This window comes from Notechis scutatus, chromosome 3 (assembly GCF_049901735.1).
Source record: "Notechis scutatus isolate UNSWTSFEM ecotype Mainland chromosome 3, rNotScu1.2, whole genome shotgun sequence".
NCBI classification, from domain to species: domain Eukaryota; kingdom Metazoa; phylum Chordata; class Lepidosauria; order Squamata; family Elapidae; genus Notechis; species Notechis scutatus.
In genome coordinates, this window is record NC_142011.1 from 54,785,301 (window position 1) to 54,809,419 (window position 24,119).

Consider the following 24,119-nt stretch of genomic DNA (forward strand, 5'->3'; position numbering starts at 1 on the left):
CTGTGGGAAATGCAACCTGTACTAAGTTTCCAGTAGTAACTCAGGGATGAATTGACAAGCATAAGACATTGTTTTATACCACATCTGACAATAGTGTCAGTTAGTTCAGTAACATCTACACTGGACTTTAGCCAAGGAAGAATATCTACAGCAGTATCTACAAATACTAAAGACTAAATAATTGTGTTATCACTGAGCTGTCACTCAAAATTGAATTAATGGATAAAGAGTATGTTTCCTTGGGTGATGGCTGTTTTTGCTTCCCTTAAGGTAATACAGCTATTCTTTCATAAACTCAATATAATTGGCATTAACAAAGATTTTCCTTAGATATTTGCTATTACTATCACTATTACACATATCACTATGTTCATTAAAGCTTTAGTTATATTGGACTAAATAAATCTTGAAGGTTTCATAATTCTTCCCTATTCTGATCTTTTAATAATTAGAACTCTCTGCATATTCAAAAGATAATTTGTTAAAGAGTCCCATATCTATTGCTGCTACATAAAATTCTTGAGCTTTGCTTCTAACCAAAAACTGTAATAATGTCTCTTTCTGATCCTTGGGTTTCTCATCTGATTTTTAATTAGGGAGCCCATATCTGGGCTGCAGAAATTCAAATGACCCATAGATGGCAGCAGAACAATGTAGAAAAATGTAACTGCTACTGACTAGGGGTTATCCAAATATTTGCAGCCAAGATATGGTCATCATACTTTAATTTGGAAATATTCCATTCTCCTCTTCTTTTTTCAGATTGTACCAATTATCAAAAGCTGGAAAACTCTGTGTTCCTGCCATGAATGTAAATGATTCTGTCACCAAACAGAAATTTGATAACTTGTACTGTTGCAGAGAGTCTATCTTGGATGGGTGAGTTTGGACTGGAGGGGAAAAAAATGAACATTCAGGTTTTGTGTCATAACTTTATGTTCTGTTTTATGCCAGAAGTTTAAATCAATACGCTGCTGTGATACACAGTGACTGCAAATTTTACTTTACTAAAGAATCTAAGAGAATAGTGTTTTCACAATGGGTTGCTTTCTTTTCTGTAGTCTAAAGAGAACAACGGATGTTATGTTTGGAGGAAAGCAAGTAGTAGTGTGTGGTTATGGTGAGGTGAGTATTAGAAGTGATCCACAATCCTAATGTCCTTTTAAGAGCTCTCATGAGTACAAGCAAATAGCTAGCTTTATGCAGCCTTCATTATTTGTTATATTCATTATCTGCCTTTTACTAGTAATATTTTCTTGCTTGTTTAATGTACAATTAGCAATTGTGTTGTAACAGAAAATGGTGTATCTAATTGTAAGCCACACAGAATAATTGCAAGCTGCTATCAGTATTTTTTTACATCACTACAATCAATAATGTATGTAAAATACATCAATTTTATTCAAGATAATCTTATGGAATGTATTATTTCAGCATGGTACTATATGAATGGTTAATGTGGAATTCTGCACATTTTTAAAATTTTACAACAGCAGCCTATATAATAATTAATGGAAGTAATGCAAGTGATTGTTTATGCAAGAGACTTAACAGCAAGAAGAATCTGGAATTCTTTCTAGCTGTTCAAAATCACTATTAAAATCTTTCTTTTCCTTTCCTTTCCCTTCCCTTCCTTATTTTTTTCTTATACAGCAAAAATTGGCATGTATTTTTCCTCAAAGTTGTGAGTCTTCATTACATGATTAAACAGATAATTGTCACGATCTAGACCTTAGTAATAAATTTAGTAATAAACTGAGCAGAGGAAGTGATAATTTCTTGGCCACATTTTATTTTAAAAACTCCTTTTCTCTCCTGTTTCCTCTCTCTATTGTGGTATTATATTGCCCAACTCAGAAAATAAATCTAACAAATATTTTAATTATTTTTTTTCAAAGTTGTTGGTGAGAATTTTTTTTTAACTAAAAAGGTATGGTGATATCCAAGATATTTAAGATTTGTAAGATAAGAATATAAAGGGCTGAGCTTTCAGGTTATTCATTTTGTTTTTCTTTCCCAGGTATGTATATAGTGCCTAATCCAATTAAAATAAGCAAATACTTTTTTTAAAAAAATCATATATTTGGAATCAAGCGCAAACATTATAAATTCTATTTTTTATTGCATCAATCATATAATTTCATGCAATGAGCCAATACTGTAAATAGTTGTGCAGCCATGAGTAAAGGAATGAATAGAGGTAACATCTTCATGCCACATTAACAGGAAGACTATTAAGGGGGAGGCTACAGATGACCTCTGGGTATTTTTGCTGCCAGTCCATCAATGTTCATTAATTAATACACCAATTATATACATTTGAATTTTAGCGTAGAAATTTCAAACCAGTTTTATAATTACCTGCTGCTGCTTTTAAGGTAGACAAGACGTTGTTTTCCAGCTTCTGATTTTGTGTTTATTTTTGGGTACCGCAGGTTGGAAAGGGATGCTGTGCCGCTCTGAAGGCTCTGGGAGCAATTGTTTGTATCACAGAGATTGATCCCATCTGTGCCCTTCAAGCCTGGTAAGAGATGAGTTGTTACAAGCATTATTCTCTGACAGCACTCAGTAGCCGTCTTTATCACTTTTGGTTGGTTTTCTGGTGACCACTTCGGAAGGTTAAAATGAAACCAATTATTAAAAGTTCTTCTATCTAAAACTTAAAATCAAAGCTATCCTTGTAAGGAAGTATCAGTAGATACTTCCGTAAATTATGCGCTCCTGTATTTGTTTTTTAATGACTTCATGATTAAGATTGTTCCTGAAGATCTGGTGCACAGCTTGATGGAGGGCCTGGGCCATCATCTGGAACTTTTTCCAGATGGTGTAATGTGTAATGGTACAACATTTTCCATCCCGTAAACCAGGGGTCTTCAAACTTGACAGCTTTAAGACTTGTGGACTTCAACTTCCAGAATTCCTCCTCCAGTCATGTTAGCTCAGGAATTCTGGGAGTTGAAGTCCACAAGTCTTAAACTTGCCAAGTTTGAAGACCCTTGCCGTAAACAAAGGAGTAAAATTACATGCAGCCCATTAACTTTATAAATGTAATAAAATTCTTCATCGCTGAAGATGGATCCTAAGGAAAGGATTAAATCCATATCTTTTAAATAGAAGGGAGCTCATATCCTGCCCCACAGGATAACAAAACCATTCTGACCAACCATCTTCAAGCTGATCAGTGGGGCAATAATAGGCCACAGACAAGATGCTTTTGGCAGCTGAAATTTAAAACATGGGGGAAAAGTAGTGCTTCAAAGCCAGCTCAGAAAAGCTGGGCCAAGCTAAAAAGGGAGAGCTTCCTGATGCGAAACAAAGCAAAGGCAAATTATAGCACAAGCAACCAATCTACCCGAAGAAATTTGTGGTACAACCAGATTTCTGCTTTTTCTTAACCTAGATCCCACCCCCCACCCCCCCAAATAATAGATGTGGCATATGCAAGATGTTTAAGAATCCACATTAGGTATATTTTAGAGGTTTTTTTATGTTAGTTTTTTTATCCTGCCTTTATTATTTTTATAAATAACTCAAGTCTGTGAAAGGCTGGTAATTTGTCTCCTTCAAAAGAGAAGATCAAACAAGATGAATTACAGTACATGATCCGCTATTTGCAGTTCGGTTAGATGATGTACTGTTTTAGCATAACCAGCCAGACAGAAGTAGAAGCACCCTTCCAGCATCACAGTTGACTTAATAAGGAGGCAGTTATATCAGCAGCTTTAACAACAGTACTAGACATTTTATAGGGAGGCAGTCGAGGAACAATTAACCACCTTTCTTATACATTATAAAATAACTAAGTCCATCTGTACAGATACAGCTTTGGGGTACCAGGTGTTACAAAAAGGGTTAGGACAATTATAATGACTTATGCTGGAGGTACTGCATGGTAACTTGTTCTTTCCTGTCAACTTCATCTTTGGTAACTAAGAAAAACTAGTTAGGTTTTATCATGAAATACTTTTCTAGCTACCAAAAAAAAAAGATGGACTCAACAGTCCTACTGTACTAGAGGTGAATAAAATTAGATAAAATCAAAACATCTAGGTTCAAAATAGACATCATACTGCTGTGCTTTTGTTACCAGTTTTACATTTTTCTTGTTTCCCACATATTATCTGCCAGTGACAAGTCTTGTTACTATGAAATAGTTCATGAAATAGAAGGGGAAAAATACTCATTTATAGTCAGTGCGTATAACTGAAGGGAAGGGGTTTCATCCAATGTTAGGCCCTATTTTCCAGCTATTGGAGGTGGGTTATCCTTTCTGTTGGCTCCATCTTCCAGTTACCAGAAAGGTACTTCAGGTGTGGCTATTTAACTTTTCTGCAGTTATTTTTTTAATAGAATGGAGTAGGATATAACTTGAATTCTAGAAAGATTAAGATCATGCTGAGTATTGGACCTCTGACTTGCATACTACTTTTTTAACAGTGTCATGCACTTTATTTGCTTTTTCATAGCTGGCAAAATACTGTTTTATGTGAACAATGTTTGAGTATTGTATATCAAGTGTACACAAAAGCAATGAAGTAATATCAGTCTTAACCTGATATTAGCTGTTCTCGGCTACTTTGGTTTATTTATTCTATTGCTGCTGTTTCAGTCAATGAAATCTATGAAATGAATAACCAAATTGTGAAAAGGAAAATGGTACTTGGTCATTGAGAATTGGAAGTAATTTACCGTTGGGCATGTGGGAGTCTGTGTACGTCATGGAATATTTCTCATCTTTTGCTCTTTAAAACAGGGGTCACCAACCTTTTCGACCTCAGGGACCACCAAACTCATACTTTTAAATCCCGAGGACCACTAATACGATTTTTTTTTTAAAAAAGATAATATATTTAATATAAAATCTTTATTTTTTATATTAAAGATAAATTTAATATTAAAAATTTAATTTTTATTATATATATAAAATGCTAATTTAATTATAACAAAATTGTAAATGCTTAATCATAACTGTGGGGCAGAGCAAAGGGAAAAGAGGGACCTCTCTCATCCTTTGTGGGGGAAGAGGGAGGATTTAAGAAGACACATGGTGCCTGGAAACTGAGAAGATCTGGATGGGGAGGAACCGGATCCCCCTCAAACGGAAGAAAAGCAGAGGAAACCTCTCCCTCCTTTGCCAGGTGTGGCTGCCTGGAGTTGGGGGTGTGGGAAGGAGGGCCGGGCTGAAAGTGCCAACGAAGATGGACTCCTAATAACCAAGCAACACCCCCCCCCTTCAGCCTCCGCATAAGAGGAGGATTCCCCAAGGTTTCCTCCAGGTTTCTCTCCCCCCCGTTCCAAGCAGAGAAGGATCCCTCCCTGTGTGGAGGCCGAAGGTTTTAGCCCAGAAAAGCTGAAGCTGTCGCCTGCACAAACAGGCTGGTTATTAGGAGCCCATCTTCTTCAGCGGTCTTTTGGTCTGTGCATTTGGTCTCTTCCCCCCCCCCGCCACCCTATGCCAAAGGAAAGCCAGCTGGGCTTCTCCTTCCCTCCTACCCTTCCCCCTGCTCCCTTCCCACCACTCAGTCCTACTTCGGGACAGAGAAGAATGTGCTGGAAACATGTTGGCATTTCCAACACATCTTCCTCCGGCGCTCACCCTCAGTTCTTCTCATTCCTTCAGGCCTGGCTTGCTGAGGGGGGGAAGAGCAGCCCTGAAGTCTCTGCTCCCTCCCCCCCACCCAGGAAAAGAAAGTGAGCAGAAACAGCTCTTGCTGGGGGGAAAGAGCAGAGATTGGAAGGAACAGGCAACAGAAAGCGGCACTTTTCAAAGGCGGCAGCTTCCGTCTTCTCTTGCCTGTGCCTTCCTTGATCTGAGCTCTTTTGCCCCAGCGAGAGCTATATTTCTGCTCATTTTTCCGGTGCTTTCCCCGGGCAGCAATGGCTGGGGCCATGGGTGGGGGGCAGCAGAGCAGAGCACCGACAGGGATGAGAAAACTGATGCCGACGTCCCATTCCGGACCTCTGAACTGGATGGTGAGCGCAGACTTGCCCACTCACTCCCACCACCACCAGCCAGTACCTTTCTTGCCCTGGGCCGTCCCTACAGCCTGTGGCCATAGAGGAAGAGTCCAGGCCAGGAGAAGCAAACTGGAAGGTGCGGAAGTGCCGCACAAATGCAAGTAGTGCAGCGCTCCTGCACCTTCCGGCCATCTCCATTGCCGCTTCAGTCCACCTGTGCCGCCAGCCCCCTCTTGCTGCAACAGCACCATTACCTCGTCCTGCCCGTCGAGGGCTGCACTGCTTTTTGCAGGTTTGCGCTCGGCTGAAGGGTGGGATCCAGCGGCTGGGTGGGCCATAATCCAGGGTGCAGCCTGGATTAATTGCTTTGGGGAGTGCTTTGGGGGGACATTTTTCTGTGGCCCACCAAAATTTTCTCACGGACCACCAGTGGGTGCCCACCAGTTGGCGACCACTGCTTTAAAACATAGCAAAACAAATTGGTTTGGATTCTTTAACAGTATTAACAGTATTAATAAGAACAGACATAGTTTTATTAATTCAGGTACTGTAACTTACAATGTATGTCAAGAATTCCTTTACATTTCTGTAATAGTGAAATTATTTTTATTGAATCCTGTGAAAATACCTTTGTATCAACTTATTTATGAAATAAGTTATTGAACAATACCATCATTTAAATAACAATTTACAAATAGATATATTCAGTTGTGCTGCAATATTGAGAATGAATTTTTAATTTGTTTGATTTTGAGAAGTTGGTAAGATGGACATATTGTTCATCCTATTGTTTTGCAGCGTTGTGATCAGTGTTCCTTTATTCTTTCATTTCTGTGTGGTAGCATGGATGGATTTCGGGTAATGAAACTCAATGAAGTAATTCGTCAGATGGATGTAGTCATAACCTGCACAGGTAAACATTCTGAGAAGGATAAATAATGTGCCTGTTTTAAGTTCCTGTTATTTCCCAGCAGTGAAATTTTAAAATTCTGTTTTTCTATTTTTAGATGGTTAAAGATTAGACTTCCCTGCTCAAAGCTCAATGTTAAAATAATGTATGAATCTTCAAAGTGTTGGGAAATATTAGTTATATAACTTGCTGTTTTGTTCTATATGTAAAATTTGGAATTAATAATTTAAGGACAGGCAAGGAAAAATAGGACAGTTAAAGTAAATCATCAGCTTGCTTTAGATGCCTTTTTTCAATGTAGGGAATAAGAATGTGGTGACTAGAGAACATTTGGATCGAATGAAGAATAGTTGCATTGTATGTAACATGGGACATTCCAACACTGAAATTGATGTGGTGAGTATTTATTATCCTTGGTTTCTCTTTTCTCTTCTCCCAATGAAATCTTGTAGTTGAACCTTTCTGAATGTTTCCTGTCTTAGGCTAGTCTTCGTACCCCAGAACTTACATGGGAGCGGGTACGTTCTCAGGTGGATCATGTAATCTGGCCTGATGGCAAACGAGTTGTTCTACTAGCTGAGGTATGTGTAGAAAGATTCAGGTATGTTTTAAACTGTTTCTCAAGATCCACGATTGTGAAAAATAGCATGGTGTGGTACCTAGTTATAAATCATTACAAATAAGAATAAATTATCCTGGCAAGCAATTATGGAACTGAAACAAAAAGCATTTTTTTCTGTACAATTCAGAGTATTTCAGTTGTGCAGAAATGCAAAGCCAATAAGATCAATGTGGATGTGGATGTCCCCTTATTTCTAGATCGGGCAGTTCCTTTTGGGTTCAGCTACTCTTAACATCTGAAATTGATTATTTTTCCAACGATGATGTTAATTTCCTCACATCTAAACTATACAGACTATCTCAGTTTTTCAGGATTTGAAAGATTTAAAATATTATTTAATAATTTCAGATCAACTCCACATTTCTCCTATTTGGTAAAGTGAATTGAAACTAAAGAACTGTCCTCAGTTTTAATGGCTCTAATCCCAGGGTGTCATACTCAAGGCCTGGGGCCCAGATCCTGGAAAGAGTGATGGACTGGCCCACAGTGCCTCTGCCAGCAAAAAATGGAGCCCTCCCGAGCTCCATTTTCACTGGCAGAGGGTTGCAGGAGACTGTTGCAACTGAAATTGGAGCTCAGGAGCCTGTTTTCACTGGCAGAGTGCTCGAGACTCCACAGGTACCTCTGACACGAGTGACGTTGAGCTGGCCACGCCCACCCTGGCCCCCTGAAGTCAAACACAACCCTGATGTGGCCCTCAATGAAATCAAGTTTGACACCCCTGCTCTAATCCATGTTTACCATTTGCAGTTATCTCAGAGGTGTTTTGTTTTGTTTTTAACATAGGGGCGACTTCTCAATCTAAGCTGTTCAACTGTTCCTACTTTTGTCCTGTCCATCACAGCTACCACTCAGGTATTCAGTTGCCAATACTTAACTTAGGCACTTTGCCTTAGTCTGCATTTGCAATGTATTGAATGTGAAGAAAGAAAATAGAAGAAATCTATACATAATATAGATGATCTGTAGTATTAGCATACATATGAAACATATAGCTTCTGCAGCAGTCACCAAAGAATACATTTCCTACAATACAGGCTTTGGGTACAAATGTTTAACTAAAATGAAAGCATGAAAAATGACTTGCATCTGAATAATGTGAGTAATTACAGGAAGCAGAATTTGCTTGTTGTAGAAAACCCCACCCATTACTTATTTGAAGAGTGTGCAGCTTTCTTTTTATTTATTAAATGTCATTTATTTATTTCTGAATTTTCCCCTGTCCCTGCCCATGTGTATCAGGTGTTTTATTATTAAAAAAAAGTTTAAATTCCTTGAAATGTGAAACCTCATCCTTGCATAATGAATCCTTAGACAATATATTAAAGTTACTACCTCATTGTATTGTCCAAATGGTCTTCTTTAAAGGCAGTTAATTGTGCGTTATTTTGGTACTTATGCCTTTGAAAACATACTTGATTTATATAAAAGCTATACATGTTAAGGGGGAGAGGCTTTTTTCTGTTAAATGGCTTCAGTTACACGTCTCAGTTTAAATATTACAGTTAACTTAATAACATGTTCTCATTTTTCCCAAATCACTGCTTGTGCATTATGGGCAAAATATAGATATATTGGTCACTTCCTTTTCATTTAGAATGTATTGTGTCTAAAATAAAATAAAAACATTCTATCTGTCTGATAATCTACATATATAATACTTTAGTACTTTCTTCAGTTATCCATTAATGCTAGGAGTCCCACAATCCAGAATTTAAAGTATATTTACTATTTCTAAATAAATGTCTTTATCACTGGCCATATTAGAACCTCAGTATAATCTCTGCAGTTGTTAATTTCAGCATCTCTGATTTTAATAGGCTCTGGCTTTGATTGAGCTTTACAATGCTCCTGAGGGAAGATACAAACAAGATGTATATCTGTTGCCTAAGAAGATGGGTAAGCAAATAATCAGTGACTTCTTAACTGTAATTCATTGATTATTGAACAATAGCTTCTGTATTGAAGGAGACTTTGAAATTTAAGCCATGTCTGTCTGTATGTATGTATGTCTGCCTACCTATAGTTTAGTATACTTGTGGTTTGTATTACCTACCCATTTCATATTAGACCAATGAGCTTTAATCCATTTTAATTCTAATGTTTTTTATAAATAGATCTTTTAATCAAAACTATTTAATTATTTTTTATTTAGTGCATTTGTATTTTATTACCCAGATTCTGAACTTAATATAAACTTGGCATGCAATTAAAACTCTCAGATAATAGGATATGCAATTAAAAGAGTTGCCAGCACCAAAATAAGAAATTTGAAAAAGGAAATTGCATAAAATCTGAGGAAATTGCATAAATAATTGTTTTCATGGGGCACTAATAAAGTTGCTGATTAGTACATCAATGAAACATATTCAGTTTGAAAAATACAAAGTAGAAGCAATTACTATGCTTTTAGGTAATTAGAAAAGAAATATTCAATATTGAGTTTAGAATGGGGAGTGTCAAGATCTTTTTACCTCTTAAATCATGTCCATTTCAAAATCAAAATGTAAAAGAAGAAAAAGATCCATATTAGAATGATGAGGGAGCAAAAGTCAAGAAAATACTCAGTATATTATCTTTCTGCCTCAGTATTCGTGCAATCTGTAATAATGGCTCTCACCTAGAGACTAATGTATTTTTCAGATCAGCTTCTTAAATCTTTGAGGCAGTATAAACAATTCTTTAAAAAGCTTAAACTAATAGCTATCTTTCTTTGACCTTCCTAGATGAATATGTTGCCAGCTTGCATCTGCCATCATTTGATGCTCATCTGACAGAACTAACAGATGACCAAGCAAAATATTTGGGACTCAATAAGAATGGGCCCTTCAAACCAAACTATTATAGGTAAGATATCCATGAGTTAAAATGAGAAAGAGCTTTAATGGCTGTACTTTGTTACAACAGAATGAATAGAATAATGTCATCATTTCTCAGTTTCATTGTTGTTGGCTTTTCTATCATTCCCAGCCTAACCCTGATAATGTGGTTATAAAATAAATAAATAAACATCTAAATTCACATCTACACACACACACACACACACACACACACACACACACACACACACACACACTTTGAACAAAGAAAGATTATATTTGGTAGGGGCAACAAATTTGATGCCCAAACAGTACTTGGTCTTGCACCCTGCTTAAACTTTGTCTTTTTTTCTGTCCTTTGCTGTAGGTACTGATGGACCATAATGCTGAAGAACCAGACCACATAATATACACAAGAGCTTTAGCAGAAATATTTTTAAATAACTTTTTGTGTGTCACTTTGGAAGACTTTTGTTTTATTCATGTGATTATATTATCCTATCCAGTTCTTTTTAATATTTCCCTGTCTCAGTATTGACCCTGCAAACAATTTGAGATTCCTTGCTACACCACCAGAGAAGTAATGTGGTTTTAATTCTTTTCCTCTGGTACTGGGGAGAGGATTTCCATTGGTGATGTGGGGCATTCTCTTCATGTAATTTTGTTTTTTAATTTAAAAATTTCAGAGCACCTTAGTTGTAGCTGGTAGAATTGCAGAATATTAAGAGTACTATTTTTTCTGTGTGAAAATTAATTGCAAATTCTAAATTGCCTTAATGAGCCCCTATTTATTAGCTGCTACATCAGTGTTCCTTCTCCTCCATGGGAACAGACTTGACACCTTGTGGCCAGTTTGGGTTATAGGTGTATATTCCACAAATGCCTAATCTTCATTCTTTATGTGGAAAAATGTCCTCTTGATTTCAGTAGGACAATATCACCTATTATTTATGATCAATTAAGATATTTTTTCATACTTCAAGTGTATAACTGCATGGCTAGTTATACTAAATGTAGGCAGTTTTAACTTCTCTTTTTAAGTTGCTAGGGTGCTAAACTGAATTGAAATGGATATGGCTATCCATTTTTAAAACATTTCAATTTTTGATTATTTTATTTTATTTTTGCTGCTTTAAACCAAGGTGTACCCATATCATATTCTTAAAGGCTGTAGTTTAAAAAATTAATTTGCTTCTGGTTTGATAAACTAGAGAGACTATTTTAGTTAATACTGAGCAGAATTGTGGGACCACCAACAACCAGATTAGCCCTCTTAAACTGAGATAGCATCTCATGTTCTCCATTCCTTCATTCACATAGCACAGGAAACATTTGAATGATCATTTATGGTAGGTTTTAAGATCCTAGAGAGAGTTACTCATTGCGTAAGGTGCTTCCCTCCATCTTCAGGCTCCATTTGTACCAAATGAATAGTGAAGGTGGATCCCTTTCCATTGGCACTACTATTTCAAGTGCTCTGCTGCTTTAATTTTTTTATGCTAGTAATTAGTATATTCTGTCCAGTTAATATGATGCACTGGTATCTCTCCTGAGAGATTATAGTACAGCCCGGGTTTCATATTATAGTGCCATGAAATGGAGGGGGGGGGGAGCGTCAGGATTAGAAAAAGCAAATGTTAAGTGAAAGATGGTGAATCAAGCCAATTGCTGCGATCTGATCTGCTAAAGTATCAAGGGATAGCGTCAGTGAACCAGAGATTTTGTAAACATAATGACCAACTTTGATTTCCCCCCCCCTCCCCGCTTTTTAATGTAATCCTTGTGGAAAATTAGATGTAAATATTGAACATGTCATTATTAGCTCCTTCATAAGTTTTGCCCCACTGTTGTATGATAAAGGCCTTTGGTAGTTAGTCCTTCACTGAAGAGAGTAAAGCACTTACAATTTAATGAGGACTCTGAAACACCAAACATTTGCACATCCATCATGCTTGCTCTCTGTTTCTAAATGACTCCCTCAATAAGTATCCAAATAGGTATTCCTTTTTGGCAGTAGCATAGTGACATCTACTAATCTTGCAGAATGATGCAGGACATTGACTTTTAGTAGATAAGCTCTGCTTCAAGATGTTCATATTCCCTCTGTTTCAGAATCTGACTTTAAGTATGGCCAGGCCAAATTATTGTTTTCTTGATCGCACAATAATCCCAGCTTGAACATACTTTTTTTTTCAAATATTTCATTGGGATGACATCTTGAATTTATTGTTTACTTTTCACAGCACTCTTAAAATTTCTTGTAACAGAATTAGCTAAATCCAGCAGAGTGTATTCCAGAAAGGCTTCCAGAAGTTTAGGAGGGCTTTTTCATTCCATTTCTCTGCCTCTATGTTGCAATGTCGATAAATATCTTAGCTAAGGGCTCCATCTCTGTATAAGCCATGAAATAAATTCTCATACCTAGCAACACCTCAGTTCAATCAGAGGGAGCATGTTATAATAGCATTAGTCCAGATGGGGATAGGTTTATTTTGTATATGAATGATTTTTAATGAATGCAATATTAATAATCCTTGCAAATGAGCAATAATCATTACGCAAAGTCTGAATAAATGATTAGAAAGCTATCTCTGACTTCACTATTCTTTTCTTCTGCTTAAGTAATGCTATATTACTGTTTTACCTCTTTGCAACTGGAAACCTATTCATCCTCTTTTGAACAGAGTAAAAGAAGTATGTATTGAGGAAGATATACAGGTAGTCCTTGACTTACAACAGTTCAGTTAGTGACTGTTCAAAGTTACAATGGCACTGAAAAAAGTGACTTATCACCGTTTTCACACTTATGCAGCATTCCCTTGGTCATGTGATCAAAATTCAGAATTTTGGCAACTGACTCATTTATTACAGTTGCAGTATCCCGGGGTCATGTGATCACCTTTTACTACCTAACAAGCAAAGTCAATGGGGAAGCCAGATTCACTTAACAACCATGTTACTAACTTAACAACTGCTATGATTCACTTAACAATTGCAGCAAGAATGGTCATAAAATGGGGCAAAACTCACTTAACAAATGTTTAACTTAGCAACATAAATTTTGGGCTCAATTGTGGTTGTAAGTCAAGGACTACCTATACCAGGGGTCCCCAACCACCGGTCCCCGGACCGGTACCGGTCCGTGGATCATTTTTTATCGGGCCACAAAGCTTGGGCACCGCCACCTTGTTTCGACAGCGTTTCTGGGTTTTCGGTTGCTTCTGGGTTTTTGGTTGGAAAGTGCTTCCAGGTTTTCAGTTGGAAGGCGGCGTTTGGGTGCTCGCGCCTTAGTTTCGTCGAAGGGGGGGGCGGCTTTGAATGAAGATCCGTCCCACGATGGTGGTGGAGTCTCGTGTTACTCAGGTACTGGTCCGTGGAAGAATAAATAATCGTGAAACCGGTCCCTGGTTCAAAAAAGGTTGGGGGCCACTGACCTATACTATATTTCCCTTCCTTGAAGCATACCTATCCTTTCCTCCCCTAACAAGTTTTGTGGGGAAGAAATAACTTGTGTTGTGCTATCCTCCAAAACTACAAAACATCAAGGGAAAATATCAGTGCTAAAATCTGTCTAGAAAATATCTGCAGTAGATCTAAGCCAATTCTCATTAATCCACATGGTTCTTTTCTGTTATTGCCAGTACTTATTATAAAGTATATAACTTGATCCAATAAATAACTTAATGAAAATTATTAAAGTTCAGCAAAGATAGATTTATAGATTGGATACTACTTGAATATTCACTTCTATAAAAGTATGTTGTTCAAAACAAATAATATAAATTCATGCTTAACCTAAAACTGCTTTGAATCATCCTCTGGTCATGGTTTTTCATATAAAAGGGTAGGTTTGCCATAACGGCTTTTTTTAAAGTGGCCTTTCAATTGGTTGGTGATCTAACAGCCATATCTGTGAAGTGGCTTGCCATGGCTTAAGATTTTATCTTCTCTGTTTAGTCTACCAGCCCTAGATTTCATCCTGGCTTCCCATCCAAATATTAACCTGTTTAGATCTAGATCAGTTGGGTTAGCTAGATGCTGCCACCTGGCTGAGCAGAAATAAAAATGAAATGTCCTTAAATTGAACTTCACTACTGTTGATGTCATGGAAAAAGTCATGCAGTTTTCTTGGCACCAGTATAGAGGTGGTTCCTACTGCTAACTTCTAAAATTGTGTGGGATTTTTTTTTTCAACTTCCCACTCTAGCTTTTCATCTCTGGAGTAAGAAATCTATTTTAAAGTTTATTAACATAGTGTACGTAGAGATTATACTACCTGAGACTTCTCAGAAAACAACTGAATGAAAAACTGCTGGTGACCTTCTACCGCTGCACCATAGAGAGTATCTTAACTTACTGCACCTCTGTATGGTTTGCCAATTGCACAGTGGCAGATAGGAAACCACTCCAGAGGGTTAATGCCATTGCCCACTGGTTGCCCTCTCCCCTCCTTGGAAGAGCTTTATAGCTCCCGCTGCCTTAAGAAAGTTCAAAACATTCTCAAAGATCCATCTCATCCTGGGAACCTTTTTTTTGAACTATTACCATCTGTCAGATGGTACAGAATAATAAAAACAAGGACAAATGGGCTGAAAAACAGCTTCTATCCCAGGGCAGTAGCTCTTTTGAATTCTGCTGTATAGTGCAGTGTTGGTGTGGTGTCGGGGGTTTCTAGTTCAATGTGTGAAGGGTGAAGGATGTGTGTTTGTGTTTATGGTCATGGTCATGATGTGCACTGAAGATGGTGTTTGATTTCGTTGTATGAGGTGCAATGCCAGTAAAGTAAGCTAAAGTAAACTAAATGAATAGCCAGAATGTAATCTAGGGCAGGGGTCGCCAACCTTTTGGACCTCAGGGACCACCAAACTCATAATTTTAAATCCCAGGGCCCACTAACCGGTTCTGTGGGCATGGCCTAATTTGTGGGTGTAGCTTGGTGGTCATGTTGGGCATGGCTTATATGCAAATATTATAAATAGTTATATAAATATTGAGTTTTTTATAAAAAAAACAACTTTTACCCAAAATCAGGCAAAGCAGGCAGGCAGATTGAGTTGCTCACAGAATCACAGATTCATTCAGAGATCTAACTATCTGCCATCAGCTAGCTCAGTCTGTCACATAAAATTTTCTTGCAAGCAAACTCACAAAATTAACTCACAACACCATGTATGTAAATATTTATATAAATATTGAATTTTTATATAAAAGAGCAACTTTTACCCAAAATCAGGCAAAGCAGGCAGATTGAGTTGCTAACAATCATTCAGTGATCTATCTATCTGCCATCGGCTAGCTCAGTCTCTCAAATTTGCTTGCCATGAGTCTGCACTGAATTTGCTTGCAAGCAAACCTTCACTCCTAAGGGAGGTTAGGCTGTGCTTAGCTAGAAAGCAAGAAATCCAACCATTTCCTGCTTCCTAGCTAATCTAAATCTCCCGGCACAGAGAACAGATGATGGTCGGAAAAAGGAAAAATACCAATTTTAGCAGGCAAGTTTACCGGATAAGGGGTGAGTGGGTGGGGAGGGTTCCCGTGGGCCATGTGGCCAGTGCAGCCTTGTGTTTCTGCACAGCCTGGATTAACTGCTTTTTAAAAAAAAAAAAAAAATTATTGGTTTTTAAAACAAACATAAACAAACAAAACATAAAAACATCAAGCCATCTTCCATATATATACATACAGTGTGCTGGTTGGTTTACAAATTGTTTTGTGCTTCCATTTCGTAGTCTTCAATTACAATTACATTGTATATAATCTCATTAATATCATTATTAATCAGTCATTTGACTATACTTTTATTCATTCATGTTTTGCGAAATAATCATATTTTACTTGATTTGTTTTATTACAGTTCATATTATCATCCCAGATCTATCCTAGAATCATTTTGTAGATATAAGAAAAGAATACATCTTTATATATTTATTATTTTCTAAAAGTCTACATATTTCATTACTATATTTTATTGTCTAACCATTGATAGAATAGATCCCAAATTTTATAAAATTGTTTATCATCTTGTTCTCTAATTTCAAATGTCAGTCTACTCATTTCAGCACATTCCAATATTTTCTTAATGATTTCCTCCTGTGATGGTGTTTTCTCATTTTTCCAGTTTTTAGCAAAAACAATCCTAGCCGCTGTTAATACATTTACAATCAGGTATTTCAAGTCTTTACTATATATTTCAGGTAAAATTCCCAATAAAAAAAATCTCTGGTTTCAAATCTATATGTTTTTTTATCATTTTTTCCAACCACGTGTGGATTTTAGTCCAGTATTTTTTAGCATCCGCACAAGTCTACCACATATGGTAATATGAGCCAGGTGTCTGATGACATTTCCAACATTTTTCGGATTTATTCTTGAACATTCTTGCTATTCTTGTTAGGGGAAAATGCCACCTGTAAAACATCTTATACAAATTTTCTTTATATGCTGTTGACATTGTCATTTTATAATTTTGAGACCACAATTTTTGCCATTTCTCTAGATCAATCCCATATCCAAAATTCTTCCCCCAAGCAATCAGTTTCTTTAACTTGTTCTTCTTCTAGTTTAATTTCTAATAAATCCATACAATTTTTTTAATCACCTTTTCATCAGTACCTGTCAAAATCTTATCTAAGTCAGTCAGTTTATCATAGAAACCTTCTGTTTTAGAATCTTTATCATACCTTGAATGTATTTGCACATATGAAAACCAATTCATCTTTATACCTTGTTCCTCTAGTTTTTGTATAGATTTAAGTTCACCCTTTTCATTCAATATTTCACCATATCTGTTTGTTCCTTTTTGTATATTATAGGGTAAGAAAACGCTTCAATAGTCGATAGCCAGACTGGAATTTTCAATTAACATTGTCTTTTAATCTTCTCCCAGTTTAACCACAAAGACTCCCGTATATAATGTCTTCTAAAACAGGGGTCCCCAACCGCCGGTCCGCGGACCGATACCGGTCCGCGGAACAAGTCTTACCGGGCCGCTGGTTGCTGGCGCCGCCATCTTTTTGGTAAAAAGTGCTTCCGGTGAGCTTTTCCGGGTAGAAAGCTCACCGGAAGCACTTTTTCATCAAAAAGATGGCGATGCGCTCGGTGAGCTTTTCGGGTAGAAAGCCATTTCTACCGAAAAAGCTCACCGGAAGCTGGCGCCGCCATCTTTTTCGTCAAAAACGGCAAAAGATGGCGGCACCCAGTTGATGCCGGTACGGGCCACGGTGTCAAAAAGGTTGGGGATCCCTGTTCTAAAATACCCGTGTTTTAGTTCCTTTATACCATAAAAAAGCATGCCACTCCAACAACAGATCATGTGCTTCTAATGTCAACAATCTAGTATTTCTTAATGTTATCCATTCCTTAACCCACATCAAATTTGTAGCTTGGTAATACAACTCCCAATTAGGCAAACCAAATCCTCCTCTTATTCTAGCATCTTGCAAAAGTTTTAACTTTATTCTCGCTTTCTTACCTTGCCATATATATTTCAACACAATTTTATTTAAATCTTCAAAGTAGTCTTTTCCAAGCCTAATTGGAATTGTTTGAAACAAATATAAAATTCTGGGTAATATATTCATCTTGATTGTTGTTGTTTTTTTGTAAATTTTATTTGAGTTTTCACAAAGAAAAAAAATACAAATAAAACATCTTTTTTGAAAGTAGCGTAATCCCGGGTTACATTTCTTCATACAGACACAAATTCAACTTCATGCTCATTTTTATGTTCTATTCCATATCTTATTACTGTTTTCCATTTTCTGCATAGCTTCTCCCCTCTTTTAATTTTCTCAATTTTATTTTAATTATCTCATCTCAATTCAAATCATTATATTTATATTTTTTGTATGTCCTGTTTCAATTATCTATTATCTTTTCTCATTAAACAAAATTTCTCCTGAAGTTACTGATTGGAGTATGACGCCTTTATATCTTTTAAGTTTATCCATTTAACTCTTATTTGGGCTTCAATATATACCCTAAAATTATAACATTCAATATAATACATAACTTCCATTCGGATTCTGCTTGGTACATTCTTAAAATACACACTATATTCTTAAAAAAAGAAAAAAATTATAAATGTATGTAATTAAAACAACACATGCCATTCCAATTCAATTCTATCATTAATATTAATATTCATTAAAATCTTAACTTCTTTAACATTACTTTTCAATTAAATATCATACTTCTATGGGAACAATTATAAGCTTTCCATAATTAATTCCCCCCTTCTTCACTTACGTATTATCGGCGTATAACACGCACAGGCGTATAACACGCATCTTCATTTTAAGGGGAAACTCTGCCTGCCTGCCTTAGTTTCTGGTTGTTTGGGAGCAGCTCGGCTGAGAATAATAACTATTCGCCTCTTTTACTCAGCCGAAGCTGTTCCGATTCAACCATTAACGAAGGCAGGCAGGCAGGCAGAATGGAGCACTGCGGGCGGGCGGGCGGGCGGACGGGTGGGGGTGGGGAGAGGCGACAGGAAAAGCCCACCCCCGGCTTCTTTGAAGCAGTTTCTTCCTGTGCTGGTGGAGGAGCGAGAGGCGACTGAGAGAGAAGGACAGGCTTCGGTTGCTTCCTCCTCCCCTTCTTTCATTTGTGTCCTTGATCCCCGATCCCAGCAGCATTCACCGAAGGCTTCTTAACATTATATCGGCGTATAACACGCATACATCATTTGCCCCTATTTTCAGGGGGAAAAAGTGCGTGTTATACGCCGATAATCACGGTATATTTTATAAAACATTAACTAATTAAAATGTTCCCGTTCCTTCTTAATTCAATTTTCTCATTTATTTCACTTATTTTATTAACAAACATTTCACTAAATTACACTAACTATTCTATCCCTCATTTTAATCATACATTGTTTCCAATTTTCTAAAGTTATTTCTATTACTAATATAACAATACAATCTTATGTACCTTTACAGAATCCCTTTTTCAGTTAGATTTTCACCCATTATCTCTAAATAGGTCCTGTATCTTGTTCCGGTCCTTTGTAACTTCTTTTCCTTTCCTTCTTCCCTCTCTTTTTTCTTCCCTTTTTACCCGCTTGTCTCTCTACCTCTATTTCTCTCTTCTGTATTCCCCTCTTCTGTTGCTTTCCAGTATTATACTTATTTTTCGAATTATTTTTCTTTCCTTTGGTTGTTTTTTAAGTCTTAAATTCTCCATTCTCTTTCCCCCCTTTCCTTTTTCTTCCCCACATAAAATTACTTGTTCATTAAAGATGGCTTCTTCTTTGTCCCAGTCTTCTTGTTTTGCAGACGTTTCTTGTTGTTTCTCATAGTTCCAAATCTCCATTTCTAAGAATTGAAAAACAAAGCCAAAAGAACCCTTCCCTTCTTGTGCATCTTCTTTGTACTTTTTAAGTTCCATTTTCAATTCATCCAGAAGTAGTGCCATTGTATAAATTTTTAAACAACCACCCAATTAATTTTAGTCATTCAAATGTAATAACCAAGAATCCAAAGATCACCAAATAATCCAAATACACGCAAGCTGTTTCTTTTTGCTCTTTTTTTCCCACTTTCTCTTCCTGGGGTTACTGTTTAGTGACAAAGTTTCAGTTAAAATGTATCTTTAAGAAGTCTTATTGAAGTTTTACTGTAGATTCTTTTTAATTCCAGGCAGTCTCCTCCCTCTTCCAGATCCTGCCCTTATTCTTTTTCTCTCCCTTCCTGCTTATGAAAAAAGAAATTTAATGTCCAGAAATCTTTATTATCCCCTTGACATTTTGTTTTATTTTCAGCTTAATTGCCTGTTGATGTCAAAGCGGATTTTTCCAATTTCTTATTTAAGTCTCTTATTTGTCAGTATAGGGAAGGGAAGAGAAGAAAAAAAGACCAAACCTTTCCCTTTTCACTTTCTTTCGCTGCTTCTGACTCTTCTTTGGGAGCAATGTTATTTTTTTGTAAGTTTAAATTCAAGGGTACCTTAATTGTTGCTTTTACAATTTAACCCGGTCAGCCAAAACTTTCACTTCTTATCTTCCTCCTGCACATTCTTTTCCGGTCGAGTTCTTCTTTGAGGTGGCCATTTCTGACCACTGCGACCGCCTTCGGGAAAGGGAGTAATGGCCAGCTGAGGAGGAGAGATGCGGCTCTCCTCAACCCTGCTGGCAGTGTCCCCACTCTTCACCACCTCTACGGGGTGGCTTAGCCCCGAAACCAGCCGGCTCGGGATGCTCCAGCGGCGAGGCCAGACGGAAACTGCGCACGATCGCGGATTTCTGTCTGTCGCCGAAGAGACTTCAAACCGGAACCCTCATCTTGATTGTTGATATTCTCCCTATTAATGACAGTTGTAAATTTTCCCATTTCGCCAAATCTAGTTTGAATACTAAAGCTTTTCCTTTAAAATAAAAAGCAAGCGTAGAAGTTTAACTTCCAAAGACAAGAAAAAAAAAACAAAGACAAGTTCCAAAGAGCCAAAAATCCAAATAGCTATTACAAAAAGTAAACTAATGAGGAGGGGTAGCGCAGCTTAGAAAAAATAAAAAGAGCACACTGCACTTTGTTTAATTATCCAAGGCTCTTGTTATAACTCTCTTCTCCAGAGACTTATCACCTTTTCTTTTCCTATAAGCTTCAATACCAAACTCCAGCTGTTGATAGAAACCCAGAAGAGCACCTGCAATAATACTCTCCCATGCTCTTCCCTCTATCTTACCAAATAGCAATGTCCATGAAAAGAAGTCTCAGTTTTTTCTCAGCTTTGTCTGGTCAAAAGAGAAATAGAATATTTCCAAGCCTCTAGTTGGCAGTGTTACAAAGTTTCTTTTGCTTTCACTTTCCCCCTCCTTTTCCAAGCAAAATATAATAAGAATTAATTAAAAAAAGAAAAAGATATTTTAAAAAAATAACTAAAAGGGAGTCTCTAGCCTAAAATATTATAAAATCAAAAAGGAGGAAAAAAACCAGTCCAGTTTCAAAATATAAGATCATGTGTAAAAAATCCAGCAATGAGGAAAAAAAATATTACTTTGACATTCCTGTTTAAAATCACTGCTTAATCACTTCTGTCAAAACTTTTACAGATTCTTTCTTTTCCTTGGGGTGTCCTTTTAAATCTTAGAATAAAGAAAAAGTTCTCACCAAACCGGCACACTCTCTCTTTCTGTTCTCTTTCATTTCGGAGCTGTCCCAACTTCAGCAGCTTTAATGGCTGCCTCTTTGCCGCTGGCAAAAAGAGCTTCTCCTCTACCAGGGATCTACCAGGGACTTTGCGGTATCCCTGGGATCGACAGGATGCGCTCTTTACTTTCACCGTCTCTTTGGGACTGTTTAGATCCAAATTGACCGTCCAGGAGCAAAGATATTGGCAGCGATCTTAGACCTCCACGACACCAGCTCTGCCCTCCCAGCCTGGATTAACTGCTTTGTGGGGGTGCTCTGGGGGTGAGATTTCTCTGCGGCCCACCAAAATTTTCTCACGGCCCACCGGTTGGCGACCACTGGTCTAGGGGTGTCAAACTCCCAACAACGTACCACAAGTTTTTTCTCCTTTGCTAAACTGGGGGTCAGTGTGGCCAGCGAGTTTGACACCCCTGATGTAGTCATATTGTAGCAGCCAGTAAAACAGAAGAGCAGACTAGACAACACACACACACAGCACTTTATACATTTTATAAAGGATTTTTTCCAGCGTACATCTGAACCAGAGACCAACACATGATAGATAAAAACACATGCCGGTTTATTGACTAAGCTGGAGGCAAAAGACAAGTTTTAAGAGATAAATCAGCCATATTATCCCAAATAATATTTCAAACATGCTCTGTTAAAACACGATAATTCAGCAGGATGGTATAGTGAATACAGATTTGAAGAGCAAAATGTAATTTGGCAGGCATATGCAGCAGCTGTCAGGGAGCACTGAAAAGCAATGTATCTTCTCCCCAAAATGCCTGCACATCACATTTCACCCTTCAAATCCAGGTCGCTGTACAGCCACATTTTATGGTACTGTTACTTTCTTTGGAACTTGAAATTTGATAATATAGCCTTTAAAAAGCACACATGAATAAAGAAACTTTAATCATCTGGTATACCTAAAGTTTGGCTTCCAGTAAGTCTCCCTCTGCCTAGAAATATTATAAAAGCTTAGTGTTAATAAAATTTCATTTAATTGTGAATTAGGTGTTAACAGATGAATTAACTCTTCATAGCTGCAAAATAAAAGGCACAAAATTTTGAGCTCCACTAAACGCTTACATTTTTACATTGAATCATAAAGTACTTTTTCTACTAATATAGATGTACGATATTTTTCTTGGTGTGTATCAGCCCAATTTCAAATACCATGTTCACACTGAATAAATACCCACTTATAAAAACAATTGCGTTCGGCGTGTTATATTTTAATAGGGCTACTGTATCAAACCCGTTAGATAACAGCAAAAAGAGCCTGGTTTTTATTTACTCCAGGTAGTAACCGTCCCAATTTATACGCTATAGGCTTCGCTCTCCTGGCAAATGACATTGTAACAAGGTATTTTTAAGCAACACCATAAACGGTTAAAAAAAGAAAAGACTACACGGACCAACGTTACTATATTTCTGTTGCACACCAATACCCTTAAAGGTAAACTTGCAAATTTGTCTGAAATGGTATAGGTCTCCTGCTTGAGCAGGGGATTGGACTAGAAGACCTCCAAGGTCCCTTCCAGCTCTATTATTCTGAATAATTCTGCTTGGATTGCAAAAATCCACGCGACCACGAAGATTGCAAAGGGTTAACTTCCAACGGTCATTCGGATTTTTGCAACCCAGATCTTGTAACTCTCGACTTAATTTCGGCAGAATCCGCAGAACTAAAATTTAGTTGATTAAGCTCATAAGGCAACGCAGGACACCAGCAACAGTTTCACCTAAAAGGCTCTGGGAAACCCCAGAAGGGGAGGTTTGGGGGTGGCGTGAGGCAACCAAGACGACTCCGTTCCGCATTCGTCCCGCACGCCTTACAGCAGAGATCTCCAACCTTGGCAACTTTAAGACTTGTGGACTTCAACTCCCAGAATTCTCCAGCCAGCATAGCTGGCTGGAGAATTCTGGGAGTTGAAGTCCACAAGTCTTAAAGTTGCCAAGGTTGGAGACCTCTGCCTTACAGTACCTTAGTTGACAGCAGCCACGCTCAAGATGGCACCTTGACAAAGCCGCCCCTCAACCGCCACACTCAAGATGGTGACGTTTCCTCTGCGATTCCCGTGCCGCGCCTCTCAATTTACGCGAGAGCTGCCGGCCCGTCGTGATGGAGCCGGGCTGCGGTGGTGGTCCGGGCTTGCTCATCGTCAATAACAAACAACGGAGCGGAGGACTTGGACTCACCACGACGACGCCCCCGCCGCCGCCGGGAGGGAAAGGCCGGGAGCCTAATCGTAACCAGCGTAAAGACTCGGAGGTTAGGCGGGGCCGGGGAGGAGGCCGCCTCTTGGGGAGCGATGCCAAGGCGCCTTTGAGGGAGTGCCCCCAACCCCCAATGAGACTTGATTTGGCGGTGGCCTCTGAGTCGCGAAGGGGCGAGCTGGATCGGTTTGGGAGTCCTTCGTTCTGTTTACGGGCCTGGGTTTTTTATTATCGGTTCTCAGCCTCTCTTTCAAAAACCCCTCAGCCGCCTTCGCAAAAGTGTTGCCTTTCTTCGCTCAGACGAAAGGCTTGACCAGGTAGCCCCTAGAACACGATTCCCCAAGCCGGGCAACTTTTTAAGACCAGCGGACATCAACTCCCAGAATGCCAAGCTTGGGAAACACCGCACCAGAGTTTTGTTTGTCAGTCTGACTTGCTTCTATACAGTACAG

General features: G+C 38.0%; 2 protein-coding genes and 1 long non-coding RNA gene across 3 annotated transcripts in view; 2 read left to right on the forward strand and 1 right to left on the reverse strand.

The window, feature by feature from the left end:
- The window catches only part of AHCYL1 (adenosylhomocysteinase like 1), a 45,576-nt gene extending 32,679 nt beyond the window's left edge, over positions 1-12,897 (forward strand). Inside the window, exons 8-17 of the mRNA XM_026678089.2 lie at positions 763-879; positions 1,062-1,125; positions 2,436-2,524; positions 6,801-6,871; positions 7,170-7,264; positions 7,351-7,449; positions 8,277-8,345; positions 9,311-9,389; positions 10,217-10,337; positions 10,677-12,897. Of these exons, the coding sequence (XP_026533874.1) occupies positions 763-879; positions 1,062-1,125; positions 2,436-2,524; positions 6,801-6,871; positions 7,170-7,264; positions 7,351-7,449; positions 8,277-8,345; positions 9,311-9,389; positions 10,217-10,337; positions 10,677-10,683 (811 nt within the window). The 3' untranslated portion in view covers positions 10,684-12,897. The remainder of the gene's footprint in view (positions 1-762; positions 880-1,061; positions 1,126-2,435; positions 2,525-6,800; positions 6,872-7,169; positions 7,265-7,350; positions 7,450-8,276; positions 8,346-9,310; positions 9,390-10,216; positions 10,338-10,676) is intronic.
- On the reverse strand, positions 12,065-14,106 carry LOC148131194 (uncharacterized). The gene is made up of 2 exons (XR_015748554.1): positions 13,744-14,106; positions 12,065-13,404 (listed from the first exon to the last, which is right to left on the reverse strand). It is a non-coding gene; the product is annotated as an uncharacterized LOC148131194 (long non-coding RNA).
- A 9,326-nt stretch (positions 14,107-23,432) lies between these two features.
- STRIP1 (striatin interacting protein 1) overlaps positions 23,433-24,119 on the forward strand; it is a 32,030-nt gene continuing 31,343 nt past the window's right edge. The window contains exon 1 of the mRNA XM_087959986.1: positions 23,433-23,722. Coding sequence (XP_087816112.1) covers positions 23,573-23,722 — 150 coding nt within the window. The 5' untranslated portion in view covers positions 23,433-23,572. The remainder of the gene's footprint in view (positions 23,723-24,119) is intronic.